At 37.4% G+C, this 16,192-nt stretch overlaps 1 protein-coding gene across 6 annotated transcripts in view; it reads right to left on the bottom strand.

Moving 5' to 3' along the window:
* Window positions 1-16,192, bottom strand: part of DCAF5 (DDB1 and CUL4 associated factor 5) — a 71,893-nt gene that overhangs the window by 50,996 nt on the left and 4,705 nt on the right. For 4 of the 6 annotated variants that reach the window (XM_017830695.1, XM_017830699.1, XM_017830697.1 and 1 more), the window contains exons 2-5: window positions 10,594-10,737; window positions 7,304-7,340; window positions 4,796-4,935; window positions 363-492 (exon numbers count right to left, since the gene is read on the bottom strand). In XM_017830695.1, the coding sequence (XP_017686184.1) occupies window positions 363-492; window positions 4,796-4,935; window positions 7,304-7,340; window positions 10,594-10,737 (451 nt within the window). Of the gene's footprint in view, window positions 1-362; window positions 493-4,795; window positions 4,936-7,303; window positions 7,341-10,593; window positions 10,738-11,170; window positions 11,337-11,364; window positions 11,510-16,192 lie in introns of those variants that run through there. The other 2 variants (XM_017830700.1, XM_017830698.1) reach the window with 2 other exon arrangements.

Here is a 16,192-nt window from a genome sequence, read left to right as displayed (position 1 = left end):
AAAACAAACTGTAAACCAGGCAATGCCCACTGCAGCTTCTTCCAGTATTAGCAAGCCAGTGCTAAATATAATGATGAGAACTTGACACAACAATCCAAGTTAATCTGCAGTAGTGAGGCCAGGCAGCTCTGAAGAAAATCACTTACCTTAACATGAACATCTAGCCCCATTTTAAATTGAATTAAATCACATATACGAAGAAGAATGTTAATTATGCAAAATAATTGATAACCAACATTGTTATTAACTTTGTTCTGAATCTTTTCTTACCACCATATGTTCTGATTTGAAAAAAAAAGAGTAGAATGTCATCACCTCTCAAGTGAAAGAAATAGCACAAGACAAGCATAGCCAGATCATACCTCTGAGGTTTACGAATATCCCAGAGTCCCACACCTTCCTTAGAGTTGGCGGTAGCCAGTAATCTGGGTTCTACTGGATTAAACATTACACTGTGAAAGGCTGATGGGTAGTGTGCCAAGCAGAAGGGCTCTGTTGAAAAAGTTGAAATTTCAGATATAAGAACAAACAATGCATACAACTGCTTGACGCAATGACTTTGGCAGCCTAATATGGAAACAGCATAACAAGATCTGAAGATATGGAGGCATGTTCAAACCATTTCTCAACCTGACACATCCAAAGCAATATAAAACCTGAAGTTTTCAAATCCATCCATGTGCATCTTAACTCTGTCTAAATATGGGAAAGGATATATGCTGAATTTCAAGACATTTTGCTTATGGAAGGTTATGAGAGTTTAAAACTAGCTAGTCAAAGATCAAATACTTGAATCTTCTTAAGGTTCATGACCAAATGGTCATCTGACAGGGAGTAAGCATGGGGGGAGCTTCTGAAAGATTTCTGGCAATATATGCCTGAAAGCTTCCACAGCCAGTGATGGATGACTGCCCAAACCAGAAATGTAGCAGCAATTGATTATATGGGAGAATAATATTACAAGAAGTGAAATAAGTTTGTATGGAACTCAGCTCAAAGCAAGCTGCCAACCCTGGGGAAAATAGGCTTGCCACCTCCTAAGTGCTGTACAAGCAGACAAGAAGGGTGTTCCTCTTGCATAAAAAAACGTTAACAGTTGGCTCTTACTATTCACACAGCGTAAAAAACATGCTCATTCAGACTCTCTCCCTCTCATCAAGACTATGTCCTGCTACTCTACCCTATTCATTCTGTCAAAATGCTGTCTCCATGAAGAGTGGGGAAAAGCCTTGACTCTGTCATCCTTCTATCTTTCTGCTAGCTTTTACAGCTTTAGACACAGTCTAATTCTCTTTGCTGTGTGTATCTTTCATGGCATGCTGCCACTTTTTCAATCAACTAAGGAGCCAGAATCAATGCCTATTTTGAGCCAGGGATTATGCCAGACTTTCCCATTCACTGTTTGCTTTGATGCAACTCCTGTGTTGCTCATGTGCTTGGGAGACACTTATCTGAGCCACCACGTGCAGGCACCCTTAGCCCTACAAGCGCCTCCAAAGGTACTTAGTTTTCTTTCCTCATATACTCGTTATGGCATATAAAGCATGGTTAAACAGACAATCCTCTCAAATTTCCAATACCTTATGAAACAATTGCCTATCAAGCAACTGAGACACAATGAACATTTACTTGTCTTGCCCTACCTGTATCCTCCTCCTCCTCATGTTCTATTGTGGCAGCCATTTCTTCCATATTCTATTACAAGCTTTTTCTTATAGGGACTTTCCTCTTCAGGGTTCATTTAACAGTGATGAAAACAAAGGTCTCTAACAACAGCTGAAGCTCCATGGCGCTATTAATTGTCGTAGGAGACAGAGGTAAAAAGCAGAACAGAAGCCAACTTCTGCTCTGCCAGCCTGCCCCAAGGCTTTAGAAATTGCCGTCAGTCTGCTGGCAGTTCCAAATAAGGTTTAACTCCAAAACTGACTTTTTTTTTTTTTTTTTTTTTGCATCATCAAATCAGAATCCTGCTGGGACATAAGAGGCTGTGTTATTAAAATGGCAGCCCCCAGTGAGAGGCAAAGGCTTGCGTTAACAGAGTGGAGAGACAAACATCAGATTGCCAAATAAAGGAGTTGTCCTTTTTAAAATAAACTTTCGATTTATGTACATTTTTTTAGTCAAATTTTTGTCACTAATTACTGGTGCTTTCCTTCACACCTTTATTATAAAGAGCCTGGCACCACAGTTTTTTTCTAAGATATCAAAAGTTTCAGCCTGTCAAAGAGAGATTACAGGAGCTAAACTAATGAGGCACTAAGTCATTTTAATGAAAAATAGGGGAATTACTTTTTTATTGTTCTTTATGCTCATTCACAATTGTAGCTTTTACACACTGGAGTATGAACATGTTTCTCAAGAGAGCAGCTCAACACCATCTCTAATGAAAATTAAACTGGGTTTATAAAAACTACTGCAAAAATCACTCAGCAGAAAAAGACAGGGAGAAAGAGAAGGGAACAAAACTCCTTTTCCAACCTCTTTTAATGCACTATTTTAAACTAGGAGGTTATTTGTAAGATTTTAATACACTGGCCACTCAGGGTAACTAACTGTACTCACACTAGCAGGTTTAGTGCCTATTCTCATGAAAATACCCGTGCAGACCAGGGGATTACCCAGTGACAAGCATTATACTGCAGTAAACATTGGCAGGGCTCACATATAAATGCTGACTCAGAACTCCTATATAAGCATGCAAAAGCCCGTTATTTAAAATTCAGAGAACCAGAGACAGAACTCCAAAAAGCCTCAAACTACTATAACCAACACTTCACACCATATTCACGGGTGCAGCCTTCTCTTTCAAAGTCTTAACAACAGCAAAAGCAGTAACAAGGTTTAATTATAACAAAGAAAGTAAAATTTAATTTCGTATAATCTCAGAAATTCTGATTAAATTGGACATTAGCTTATGATACTGAGCAGCTTCCTACAGATGCATTTAAGCATCCAGTCCTCCTGACCGTTGACATCCACTGTCAGCAACAGGTAGTTGTCCTAACACAAACAGATCTTTATAGTGCAGAGTTTAGGAGAAGGCAATAAAGGAACATTTCACCATTTTCAATTTGGAAACCATATTCAGTGTCTGGTCTTATCATGTGGATATTATGAAGACATAAAAGCAGGAATGAAGTGACACTTGCACTTTTTTTTACTTTATCAGAAGTAAAATAGTCACATCAGACTAGTTTAATCTCTTGTTTTGATAGAGTAACTGACCTTTTATACAGGGGAAAAGTGGTATATATACTGATGACTAAATTCACATAAGTTATAGTATCAAGTTTAATTACAGGCAGTTGACATTAGCAAAGGGAGATGCATGGGGTAAGAAACTGGGTAAAGGGAAGTTAAATAGCACAGTTCACTTTGCTAAGGGACTTATGAGCAAGAGGGGTGTTATTAAAGAGTTCATCAAAGACAGAAGAGACAATATAGATATTTTTATTAAAGTCTGCAACATATATATATGGAGTGTGTATATTTCTTTCAGAATGTTTAATAAAATTACTACACGGGAAAAGAGATAAGGGGTAATACAACTGTGCAAGAGAACTGCACAAAACTGAATGCAGCGCTAGTATATTTAGTTTTTATTTATACAAAGGCAATATGCCTGGGGTAGGGAGAGTATCTATAAGCAGTCCTCTATGAGTATTCTGGTGGGGCTTAGCAAGACAGACCCAACTCTGGTTACTCATGCTCAATAAATCCTGCAGGATACTGGTGTCTCTAAAAGACTCCTATGAGACTACAAAGTATGTCTTGTTTCAACTTTTATTTCCTAGTCAAAAAGGGACAGTCTAGGAAAGTTATCAAACTCATTAAGTGTGGAAAGAGATAATTCAGTCAAACAGCAACTTTGACCCAACAACGTGTACAAATTGTCACAAAATACATTAAGTTGGATTTCACATCCATAAACAATTTTCCTGTAAGACCAGTAGAAATTACAAGTTGAGGCAATTGTATTTAATCAGCTTACTAAAAAATATGGCATTTTATTTCAGCTGTGAAGGAAGGGAACCATATTCTGTACTCCTGCAGATTGCTCTGTGTTCTTTAGGATGAGGTAAACTTGAAGCTTCATTTATTTAAGTGTTACTTAAGTATTCGTACACTGAAATGCAATTACTGTGGTATTTCTCTCAAATTTATGTAACTATAGTTCTAAACTGAGATTCTTCAACCTCAAAACTGCAGCTGTAAAAACACAGGTCACAGTGTTTTGAGAAGCTGCAGGTTTGTTATATAAATCAACATTATTCAGTTCTGTTTCAGAAAACAAAGACTGAAGTAATAATTCAATTTCCCTGTTATCACATAAGGGCTCTAAGTTTCCATACAACCAGAAAACATTATGCATAAGTGTCTTAGGGTCACAGGGAAGTATATAATTAGCTTTGGAAAACTATTTAAATCAAAATGACAGCTTTGTAAACATCCAAAATTTCTTTTTAGCCCAGACTATAGGAAGAAAACCCAAACCCCATATTACTAACTGATAGTAAGTTTTGAAAGATGTTGTCATTCCCTCCACTCCCCCTTTACTCAAGTTAAAACCTATTCAAACCAAGTTCTATGGTAGCCTGCACTATATACTGGTACTTTAAGACAGTAAGACTGAACTGAAAAGACTTGCCTATCACTGGGCAAAAGAACTATGCCTCACTTTCACCCTTTTCCAACACTCACTGTCTCGACTGTCCCTGATAAACATATTTTTTCTCTTCCCTGCTTTGCACAAACTCTTCCTCAATCAACGATCTTTTCCTTCTAGAGATCTTACCTCCATGGGAAGACTCTCGGATGTCCCAGATAAGAACTCGGCCATCATCTGATGAACTGGCAAAGATGTTGTCATTTACTGGGCTTACTGAAAGGCCGTACACTGCATCTTCATGGGCAAACACATCCAAGGTTTCAGTGCTGGAAAAGAGACACAGTATTATCATTCTTCCTTCTTTTGCTATTGTTTTAAAAAGCAAAGTATTTACAGCTTTATCTACCTAGTAACACTTAGTGATGAAGTTTATGCAACTTCCTAAGAAGACCCTTGTGTATAACTCAAGTGAAAACCAAACAAAATGCCCATGTTCAGTGACCAAGACATCATGCTATGAGAAAAAAAATATCTCAGAGAAAAACCCAAACATTAAAAACTTCAGATACTGCAAGATGCTATGGAACTCTCGTTGTGTTAGATCAAGTCTGGGAGGAGGCAATGGGAAAGGGAAAGAAGCCTTGGGATCTGTGGAGTAAATTTTTACTACTTAATGTAAAAAGGAAAACAAGAGAGAAGTACACTCTTTAATACAGGCTTCTGTATTGTCTAGAAGTTCAGCTGAAGCTCACAAAAGACCAACTTTCCAGATGGTTTATTAAGTAAGTTTTCTTGGTTTTTCTGCATAGATCAGACCCATATTTTTCCATGTAGAAAAACCAGAAAAAAAGAACAAAATTATTCCCCCCAAAGTACCTAGTTTTCAGCCATTCCACAGCTATTAAAAAAAAAAAAAGCGCCCATTCTCCATTCCTTTCCCATCTTTTTAGATCATTTAAAAAGGAGGAAATAGTGGTATGGAGAGGCCAAAAGCCAAAATATTGAGTCAGAATATTCTGGGATTGTTTTATTTCTTTGAAAAAGCCCCTTCATTTCACTAGGGAATACACTTTGTATGCTATCCCTATACCTCATGGAAGCTCCACCATAGAGATCCACATAAAATCAGTGTTTTACTCACACGGCAATTGATGTTCTTAGTGACAGACCTACTAACTCTGTCTCATGGACTATTAATAAAAAGGCAAAAAAAGCAGTAACAGAAAAAGCCATTTAAAATGATGAAAAAACAGTTGACAGACCAAGTGTCATCATTCAAGAAGATGGAGTAACTTTCCATAGAAATCAATCACAATTTAGTGTGTCAGTCTACTAAGGTTTCTTTCAGAAGATCCCACTAATAACCTTAGAGGAAAGAATTATGTATGTGTTAGAACTGGACTTAGCATACCTAAAAAACTCCCTGACAATGAAAGCACATTAAAACCACATACATATCAGAAAGACTAACATCTGAGCAAGACAGAGCAGGAAAAAATGTGTTATATAGAGAAGTGTCAAGGACAAAGACCTTGTAAAAGCTTAAAAAGTCAGAACGTGATAAACACCAGCATCTAAAATTTTGACATTTCCACATTTAATTAAAACAACAAGAAAAACAAAATGCCAAACAAAAAACATCTCCCAACAAACAAACACCTCTCCCAACCAAAACTCATACAAAACACACACTCGCAAAAGCCTTACAACCAAAAAGAAAAACAACCCCCAAACACCAAACAACACAATATTCCTGAGAAAGCATCAGAACAGTAGGAAAAAGTTACTTTTGCCCAACTACCGTACCAGACTTATGCAAGAAGCAGACACAAGGTATGATGGAAGGCAGATGTACACTGAATAGTTCAACGCAAAAGGCTTTGGACAAACACAGCAAGAAATATGTCCAAATTATGTTATTTAAGCAACTCAAAAAAAGTAAGGTTTATATATCTCTGTTCTTATATATACCTCTTCCTGCTTTTAATTTATACTTGATTTTCTTGAGTTCATGTTAATTAAATGGTCATTGCTTAGAAGTTATTAGTACAGACCAAAATTTTATAGTTTTTTTACACCTCAAATGAAGTAAGCTCAAAAGACATAATGTCTACAGAATTCCAGGCCAACACATTACCTCTACTGTATTATTTATATTTTGACTAACAGCCTAATCTCGATGTAGCACAACAAAGCCTAATTCCCAACTGGTTTGCAATTTTGGTAAAAAGTAAGCATCAAAACAAATCTGCTTCACATTAGTGTGGAGAATCCGGCAGCTGCAGTCAAAGTTTTAAAGCTAATTAGGTAGGCCAAGCACTACCCATCTTAAATACAAGTCAGGTGAGTGTGTTGAAAAACAAAACATCTGTATGTGCCAACACTTGTATACGTGCCAGAATAATCTGGCTCTAAATCTACTCAGAACATACTATGCTGTTTGCAGGAGAGCATATATATTTAATAATCATTCTCTTCTCCGAGGTCAAAATGATACAAAACCCAAGTGCTGGAAAAAAATGGAATTATGAGGAATACTTCATTCCCAAAATGAATTTAGATTAAAAAAAAGCAGGTTTCAGGATTAAAACACTGTGCTCTTATCCTAGACCATTAATTAAAACAAAAAGTGCCTCCAGCGAGTTGACACTAAGCAACTTCTTAAAGTAGTGGAAATACAAACTGTGTATTTACCTTTCAACATCATGGAGTATAACTTGCTCATCATTTCCTAAAAAGAGAAATATAAGCACTTAACAACATGTTCCAGTGGTTAAAAAGCATTATAGTGAAAAAAAAATCCAAACCAATTTTTTTTTTTTTACATTTTCAATTTCAAAAACAAAACTGAAGCAGAGAGAAGACAAACTCAGTTTCCAAGTGGTTAGCTCTCTGCTCAGTTATGTGAGAGGCTCCATGTCACATTTCCAGTCATGACCAAATGTACCAATACGTTCCATCTGCTACTGCTCAACAAATAATTCTATTTAACTATGCTACCAATCATTCTTTGTTCAGTTTGAGCTTGAGTTTTGGGACATCTGCAGTAAAGAGAAGAATATTCCATGAAGCAGCAGGACACTTTTAACTCTCATGAAAATACATCTTTCTTCCCACTCAAAGGATACTCCATAAAAAGATCATGGAAGTGAAAGACACTGGGCTCCCAGATCAAATACTGCCAGCTAACACTATCAGCGTCCAGGGTTTTGCAGCCATCATGAAGGCAAGAATGTGACAGCCAATGCAATTTCTTCTATATTAACAAAAACCAAATCAAGTAACCAGACAATCATGTCATTTTTCTTTTATCACATCCACTGAATACAATGGAAACTAACCACACGTGTGCAGGCTAAGAAGGTCAAAGCCACAAAGTCATTCCAATAGCTCATGCAGCGTTTTTCAATCTATAGCAGCAGAATATTTTTCTTTAGTCTCTGTGCTGAATATTAATTTACCTAAATTTGGCACCTCCTCTTTAGAAATATTTAAGGACACACACACTTTTACATTTAATTCAGAAGAAAAGAACCCAGAAAGCCCACGAAGTCATATTTTTATGCTCTGTATGTCTTTTTAGTTGTGATATAGAGTTGTGAAGCTTTCCTAATGCACAACAAAGCTAGAGCTATCTGTCACATCAGGCCTTAGGGAAACAAATTCAGTTCCCTGTAGGTTTATTTCATCTTTTCATATACCTAACATTAAGTGCAAAATAAAAAAAGGTCCAAGCAGTTAACTAGCTGCTCTACTCTCAGTGTGTGTGGACAGAGAAGAGCAACAGTATTCTTCAGGGATGGGAACTTCTTTGGTACTTTGAGACAGTTTTTCTCCAGAGATTACATGCAAAACACTGTCCACTCAGTTCCTGCCTTCCATTTCTGTAATGGCTACTTGTGGTGCTTGCTCCTTCAAAGGAAAGAGCTCTGAAATTCCTTGGATGCAATCCAATTTCTAGTGAAGTGGAAAATCCCTTCTCCTCTGTTATCAAGAGCTGCTTTAGGGAAAGGTCATCAGATTCTAAGTCATTAGTCGTTGGCAGTTGTTTATTTACAGAATAAACTGAGTTCTGTGTGCCTTGTGCTAGTTTCCATACTCTAATTCTTAGTTCTGGGGGTTTTATAAGTATTACAGTTTCCATAATTTAAATACAACTCCAAATTCAGATGTGGGTGTCTGTGTATCTATGTGATAACCAGTAGACCTTAAGTCCCACAATTCCTTCAGACCTTTTAAGAATCTTCCAGAACATCACTGAGTGAATAAATATAGCTAGCCCCATTTTACTGACAGAGATAAAACAGATGGTACATTTAGGCCATGCAGCAAAATGACTCTTTACGAGGGATCCAAGAGTCAGACTCACAGCCCTTGCAGATGAGATCAATGAATCTTGATGGAGCAGCTGAAAGAGTTCCTGACTCCTCCAATGGAAATAATTTCTGGCAGAGGCACAGTGGTTTTATGTAAACTGGAGGAGGAAAAAGAGATGAGAATGGCCAGTTTGTCTGTGCATCAGCTGTCACAGCTCATATAACCTGGCATCTTAGCAAAAACCACCATAATTAATGATGTAAATCTTTAACTGCAGGTGTTAACTTCAGTGGCAAGGTATATCTAAGCCACTCTTTTGCTTTTCCTGTGAAAACAGCAGCCTCTGACAGCAGGGTCCAATTGACAGAGGGCTGAGCTGGATATGAGAAAATACCATTCCAGCTGGTCCAGCAAGATTTGGCACAGTTCACTCCTTGAATATTCATGTAAGGTTCCATTTGTATGAGTTCAAACTAAAGTAAAACAGACTTTTGCCCAAAATTTCATGCAGATACATTCATTTGAAGACAGCATGGAGTGCTGTCTTTCTCATAAAACAAATGGCAGTCCCCAGAATTAGAAGACAGGCATCACTATTTGACATTTTTGGGGTTTACTCCACCTGAGAAGTGTATCTGAATCATTTCATCCTTCAAATTTGACACCATCTTAAGCTTTGTCATGCCTTTTTTTCTAATGGATGTTATAATTTTAACACAGCATTGAAGGATGAGAAGCTTCCATCATTCACATGCACTTAGACTCAATTTCTAGCCTTGATTTACAGTTCACAAATCTTGGTTCAAAAAGGTAACAAAGGGCTTTGACCAAATAGTCTCATAATATCCTAAAATAAGTCTAGCTGTATGTTAAAGGACATTCTGTAAAAATTCTTGTCCTTCTGTTACCATGTCAGATAGAGGAAACGAAGTACTGCAGAAAATGACACTTGACTGCATTGACAGTCTTTTTCTTCTCAATTAAAATTTTCCTCCTTACCTCAACACTTTAAAAATCATGTGGTGAAATGAACCTGAATTATACGGATTATTAACCCAGAACAAGTTTATGTCAACTTCCCTTATGTTAGTTTTAAGACTGAATTAAACTTTCTGTTAAAAAGCAGATTTATATTAAAAAGAGATGAAAAATATCAAGGCCTATCAGTGTGTGCCAACAATTCTAAAAGGCAGGTGCTTACCTAGTGAGGACTGAAATGGGGTCTGAAAAAAAGTGATCCACCAATAGATGGCAATAGTCCTACATGAGCTATCTAAGGGTGCATTAAAATCAGATTGTAGCAGCAAAGATTTTTAGGCATCAGGCTTGAGTGCCAGAGGGAATGCAGGGTCTGCTCTCAATACAGCTAAGAGGGAATATCAAAGACAACATTCCACAGTCTGTAGCACAAGTAGGGGCAAACTGAACCCAGGATTCTCATGACAGTTCAAGACAACAATGCAGTAACACCAGGGTTTGAGAAAAGAAGCATGACAAAATTGAAAATGTTGTGCTAATTAAAGAATTCCCTGTTTCCAAAGAAACTTCGGTTGCTGATTAAGAACACCTTCCAGATATCGCCTGGGGCAGGTTCTCACTCATGGCTTCTACTGCAAAGCATTCACAACACATAGTCCTGTGAAATCAGGGTGCTCTTCCTTCCTTACCTCCAGAGAACACTTTTGTATTGCCACTGTTGAAAGCTAGGCAGAAGATATTAGAGTGATGCTCCCCTTTCAGTTGAACTGGTTTGACTCTTGAATGGATGGCTTCTTCCATATGCCAAAGTAAGACCCGGCGGTCATCTCCTCCTAGAAGAAAGAAAGGGAATGAGCATTACTGCCTGAGCCATGTGTAAACTGATGACATTATTTAACTGTGCAGCTATTCATAAAAGGCTTTGCTAAAACCCTATTTAGCATAAAAAATGTATACCTTTTTGGATATATAGACACACATTTACATTAAGATGTCATGCAGTCAGGTATTCCGTTAAAATAAATGAAAACATAGTAATCAGCATGAAAAGTTTGAATTAAACAGCTGCCATTCTGCCAACGCAGAGTGACAACCTATAGGAACCTGGAAACTCAAAAATGTACTGCTACATAAAACTCTGTGGCAAGCTATAGATGAATTACATGCCAGATTAACATATGCATGTTGGCAAAATGCTTCCATACCAACCCCTTGTTGCCAGCCTTGCTTATGCTATTCATAAAACAGAAACTTTTTCCCCCTTACAGTGACAACTATATCTCTTCTAGCAGTCTTTCCAAAGCCTTCATAGTATAGGTTGGCTCAGGACTGACATGTGGCCATAAAAAGATTTTACTGAGGCATTCAGAAGTCTTCAGCACGCACGGTCATGTCGTGCTTCTAGATCTGTAAAGGTTAAGACAGACATTTCTGAGGTGAACTCCTGACAAAGAGAGTACCTGGAGAAAAGAAGTTCAACTCTCTCTTGCTTTACAACTTGCTGTATGTACTTCTAATTGCTTGCCTAGATGCAGTTCTCAGTTCAGAACTCTAAACACAGATATATTGAAGTGCCTCCTTCTCTGTCTGATAAACAGTCAGATATAAAATGAGTATTAGACTGTTTGTGCTTCACTTGCATTAAACTACTATTTATTAGGAAAAAAAAATCAAGATACTATTGTACTGGACAGCATTCTCCAATTTTGAATGCCTGTAAAATCTGAATAAAGCTGCTTTAAGTCAGACTTAAAATATTTTTTTGGTATTTCTCTTTAATAACAAATTAAAGTCATCGGAAGTCAAAAATGCCACTGGAAACATTCTGATTTCAGTTAAAACATTTTACTGCTTCTTTGCACAATCAAAAGCATAAACTCAGAGCCATCTGAGCTGCTATCCAGAGGGAAAAAGGCATGACATAGAGACAAAAAGAAACCAAAATCAATTGGCCTGCTGTTTACTTACAGAAAACATAAACACATAAACAGAATTCATTACTACTATTGATAATCAGATTTCTTTAAATTTTTCACATCAGATGATGTTATTAAGCATTTTTCCCATGGAACTGAGTTATGTCAAACATCCTATAAGTTAACAGTCTCTCAGCCTGTGAGTCTATTAACAGATTTTATGACACTTTGATGGACAGTACAGCTGCATGTTATGCTTACCCATGCTCCCTGAGATTGTGTATTCCTCTTCCTGATTTTGTACTTCACAGAGCAAACAAGAGTACATGACAAAAAGATTTGTGATGCATTTGATAACTACTGGGAATGAGTCAAATCTGATGGATCCAGAAACTCACAGTAATTTATGGTCAACTAAACTAATGGAAGCTTATATTTCTTTCTGTCTAGAAATAGGAGAGACAGTTGTATTTGCATCCTAGTGATTGCGGACATAATAAGTAATAAGGAGACACAGAAATACATGACCACATCAGTCAAGGTAAAATCAAGAAGTAACTGTCACATTTAAAAGTGGCTACTTCCCAAAGCTGCCGAAAGCCATATCCTATTGTTATCACTACCTGGAAAACAATTTAAGCAACATTTAAGGCTAGTGAACACCAACATTGCTTCTATCAAACTTTATTTATTGCCTTCTGTAAAACACATTTCAGGGCAAAACATTACATATTGTTGTTAATTGTTCCCATAGCAAACCAATTTGCAAAACCACTGCAATAAGTTTACACATCCTCCTACCTGACAGCACAGCCAGCTAGGTGTCCCACTTTAACAGCAAACTCATAATCATTTTCACCAACCACTGCCCAGATACAAGAAAAATGACGATATCCATAGAAAACAAACATTAGTGTGGTTTCCAGCACACATACAGTACGGTAGGAGAAGGATAAATTGTAACCTGTGCAGGAAAGTCTTTGACAGTGTGAAAAGTCGCCACTACCTTCTCTTTCGGAAGTTCCTATACCTTAGTGCCTGTTTCTTCTGCCTCCACTTTGGAAAGGACTCTTCCTATTGAATAAAAATGTTTCTCTCTTCCCAGTCACCTAGGTCTCCATGAGACTTTGGTACAAAGGGTCCCACTATTGAGTACTGAACACTATAGCGGTCCAAGAACTATATTTGCCTTTGTGGTGGCACAGTCCACAGTTTAGGAGCTTTTAAATATTCCCCACACTCATGCAATTCTGTCCCTTCTCCATCTACATACTGTCTTGCACATACTTGTCTTTGAGGACATCTACACCTGTTTCACCCTCTCATACTCCCTGAGACATAAAAGTTTAATAAAATTATAATGTTAATTGGGTTGTAAGTCTCTTACTTTCTAACTCCAATTCAGCTATTCTAGAAATACTTCTGACTTACAACCAGTTCCACCAAGAAGAAAAAGTTACCCAATGTGTTGGGCCACAGAGGATTTATGGCAAAAAGGCACTTCAACAGTCTCTACATCCTCATACAAGAGAATAAGAAGTGTTAAGTCACAGGTAACTATACCCAAGAAAAGGCAAGGTTTAAGTGACTGAAACCAGGAAAAGTGTAAACCAGCAAATGCAATCTTCACTACCCAAACCTGACTCTTACAATAAGAGGGAGAAAGGAGGGAGATGCACATGTACGGACAGGTATGAAGGGAGACAGCAAAGAAAATGTGAACATGCAGAGCTTTTACACTCTGTAGAAAGGAACCATGATTCATTGCACACAAAGTGCATGCACATAATGCAACATAAGTTACAAGTCTGAGAATTATAGGAAACTATAGCAGGTCTATAGCATTCATTCTGTACAACAGAACAGCAAATGCTGATTAACTAAAATGTTCTCCATTTATGGTGAATTTATTGTGCATATACATCAATTCTACGACAACGGAAGCAGAAGCCACTCAACACTTTTCAAAAACCACTGGACTCACTGAACAATCTTGTGATAACTCTACAATACTCCCCCAAAGGAATAATGAAATAAGTGTGTATGGGAAGAGTACCTTCTTAACATGATACAGGGCATATACCAACAGCAACAGGTTTAATACATATCTGGGAAATCCAAGTCCATGGCTTCACAAGAAAATACCTTAGTCAACAAGGCTCCACATGTGGATTTTCTAGAAATTGAAGACCTGCAAAGTCTTGAATTTGTAATTTTTCAGTCTGTGGTGTCAGAAACAGTAAGTCTGACAACTACAAAGTGGAAATAGCTTCACTTTTATCTTATTTTGCAGATTCTGTTTAGGACTGTATGACTGACAATTTGAAAAGTAAAAGTTTGTGTGACACAGCTAGGAATTATACAACACCATTCCACAGTTACTTTTCTGAAAGGAACCACATTTAAAAGATTTAATTAGTCAAGTACCTCAGTGCTCATTATGGGTCAAACCTGTTTCTACATTCAAAACTAAAGAGAGACAGGAAGAGAAGTCTATTCTTTTGGGGCCTAAAATAGTTCAAAGGGGGCCAGAACATACCCTCATCAAAGTAAATCTATTCCAATCAGTGTCTGCATAACTCATGAAACACACGAGTTCTTGAGTACTAACAGAAGCACTTCAAAATCATACCAGTCAGGACTTAAAAACTGCAATTTTAAAGAGCATTAACCTTGCTGATTGCAGACAAAGCTCAAGACCACTACTCCTCTTTGTCTCCCATATACCAGCTCCAGTCACTGAAGAACCTACATGGCAAGTGGACAACACTTCTAAATCATAACAAAAACTATTAGTCTTATTGCTCATACCTACTCCAGAGGTTGTATGAATCACAGAAAGTGAGACTGTATGGTATTTCAAGTTGATCACTTATTTGGCCCTGGACAAAGGCAAAAAGCTAGACTTTGTCAGAATTATTCCCAGTATATACATCTCTAGTTTGCTCTTAAAAAATCAGTGCTGAGGTAGATTTCATACCCTCCTTAGGCAGCGTATTTCAGTTCCTCATTATCCTTGTCATTAGGCAGACTGCCCTAATATCTAGCCTGAGGGTGCATTTTGACCTTACATATAATCCCACTCCCCCTTACCATGTGCTCCTGCTATTTCCCCTTTCATTGAATTCACTGACGATTCAGGGAGGGATGAGTAGATTAAAGAAGCTGACCTGACAGAAAATCAACTGACAGACAAAAAATCTCTTCCTCCCTATTCCATCCCCCTGATCAGATGCTTCCATCATACCAGTTTCTGACTTTAAATTATAAAAGTGCCACATTACGAGCAATGAAGAGGAGAAATAAGTGAATGAACTACAGAATGAAAGGCAGGTGCAAGATCAAACAGCATCCTAAAATCTTTCTTCCTATAATTTTGGACTACTTCTTTGTCCTATTCCCAGTAGACAAAGAAGAGTTTACAACTTCATGTAATAATAATTAAGAACACCTTTATGCAGCTTAGGACTTGCATCTCTACTCAGCTGTTCTCTCTGTAAACTAAATGGACCCCTTTCTTTCAGTCTTTCATTCTTCATACCCTCTTCTGAATTTTCTCTAGTTTTGGCACATCTTTCTCAAAACACAATGCCCAAAATTGAGCACAGCACTCCATCTGAGACCCCAACAGCACCAAACAAAGCAGGTTTACTTCACATGCTTTATCATGTCTGACAATATTTATGTTGTGATCTATTGCATTTGGATCCTCTTCTCTATGACTATGGCCTAGTTGCCATAGTGTATTTGTAGAGTTGATCATTTTTATTCACATGTTGTAGTTTGCACTTGTCCCTATCAAAACACATGATATTTTTTTCCATGTAATATATCTTAATTAACTTGAAATTCAACTCCTATCCTCTGAAATTATTGCTGCCTTATCCTGATATCTTTCCTGAGAAATTTTATAATTTCTCAGAAATTAATTAAAACATGATGTAGTAACTTGACCTAAGATCCTTCCTTACACAGAATTCTGTTGGATACAATGAGATTAAAATCAAAGGTGTTCCTCTTTAAAACATACTTGATACACAACCCCCTTATTCATAAGTAATATTCCACTACCTTTGCTAAAGTCACCTTGTTCCCTTCTTTTAGGCCCATGCTCCTTCAGATTTACACAGCAACTAAATGACAGATCAATTTCCAATACTTTCTTGCATCCTCACAAATTTACGATCATAGAACAGCTATTAATTTTTGCATTATCTAGTAGGAGGGAAAAAAAGCCAAGAGAAAAGGAATGCTGGCATGGATTAAGTAAGCCTCAGATTACAGTACTTCCCAGAAGTTATCTTGAAAGTGCAGTTTAAAGTCGGCAAAAAAGTGGGAGGTTCTGATAAAGATACTCATGTTTGTAAGAGAT

The sequence above is a fragment of the Lepidothrix coronata genome, unplaced genomic scaffold (assembly GCF_001604755.1).
Source record: "Lepidothrix coronata isolate B3197 unplaced genomic scaffold, Lepidothrix_coronata-1.0 Scaffold182, whole genome shotgun sequence".
NCBI classification, from domain to species: Eukaryota; Metazoa; Chordata; class Aves; order Passeriformes; family Pipridae; genus Lepidothrix; species Lepidothrix coronata.
This window is presented reverse-complemented; position numbering and strand designations above follow the sequence as displayed.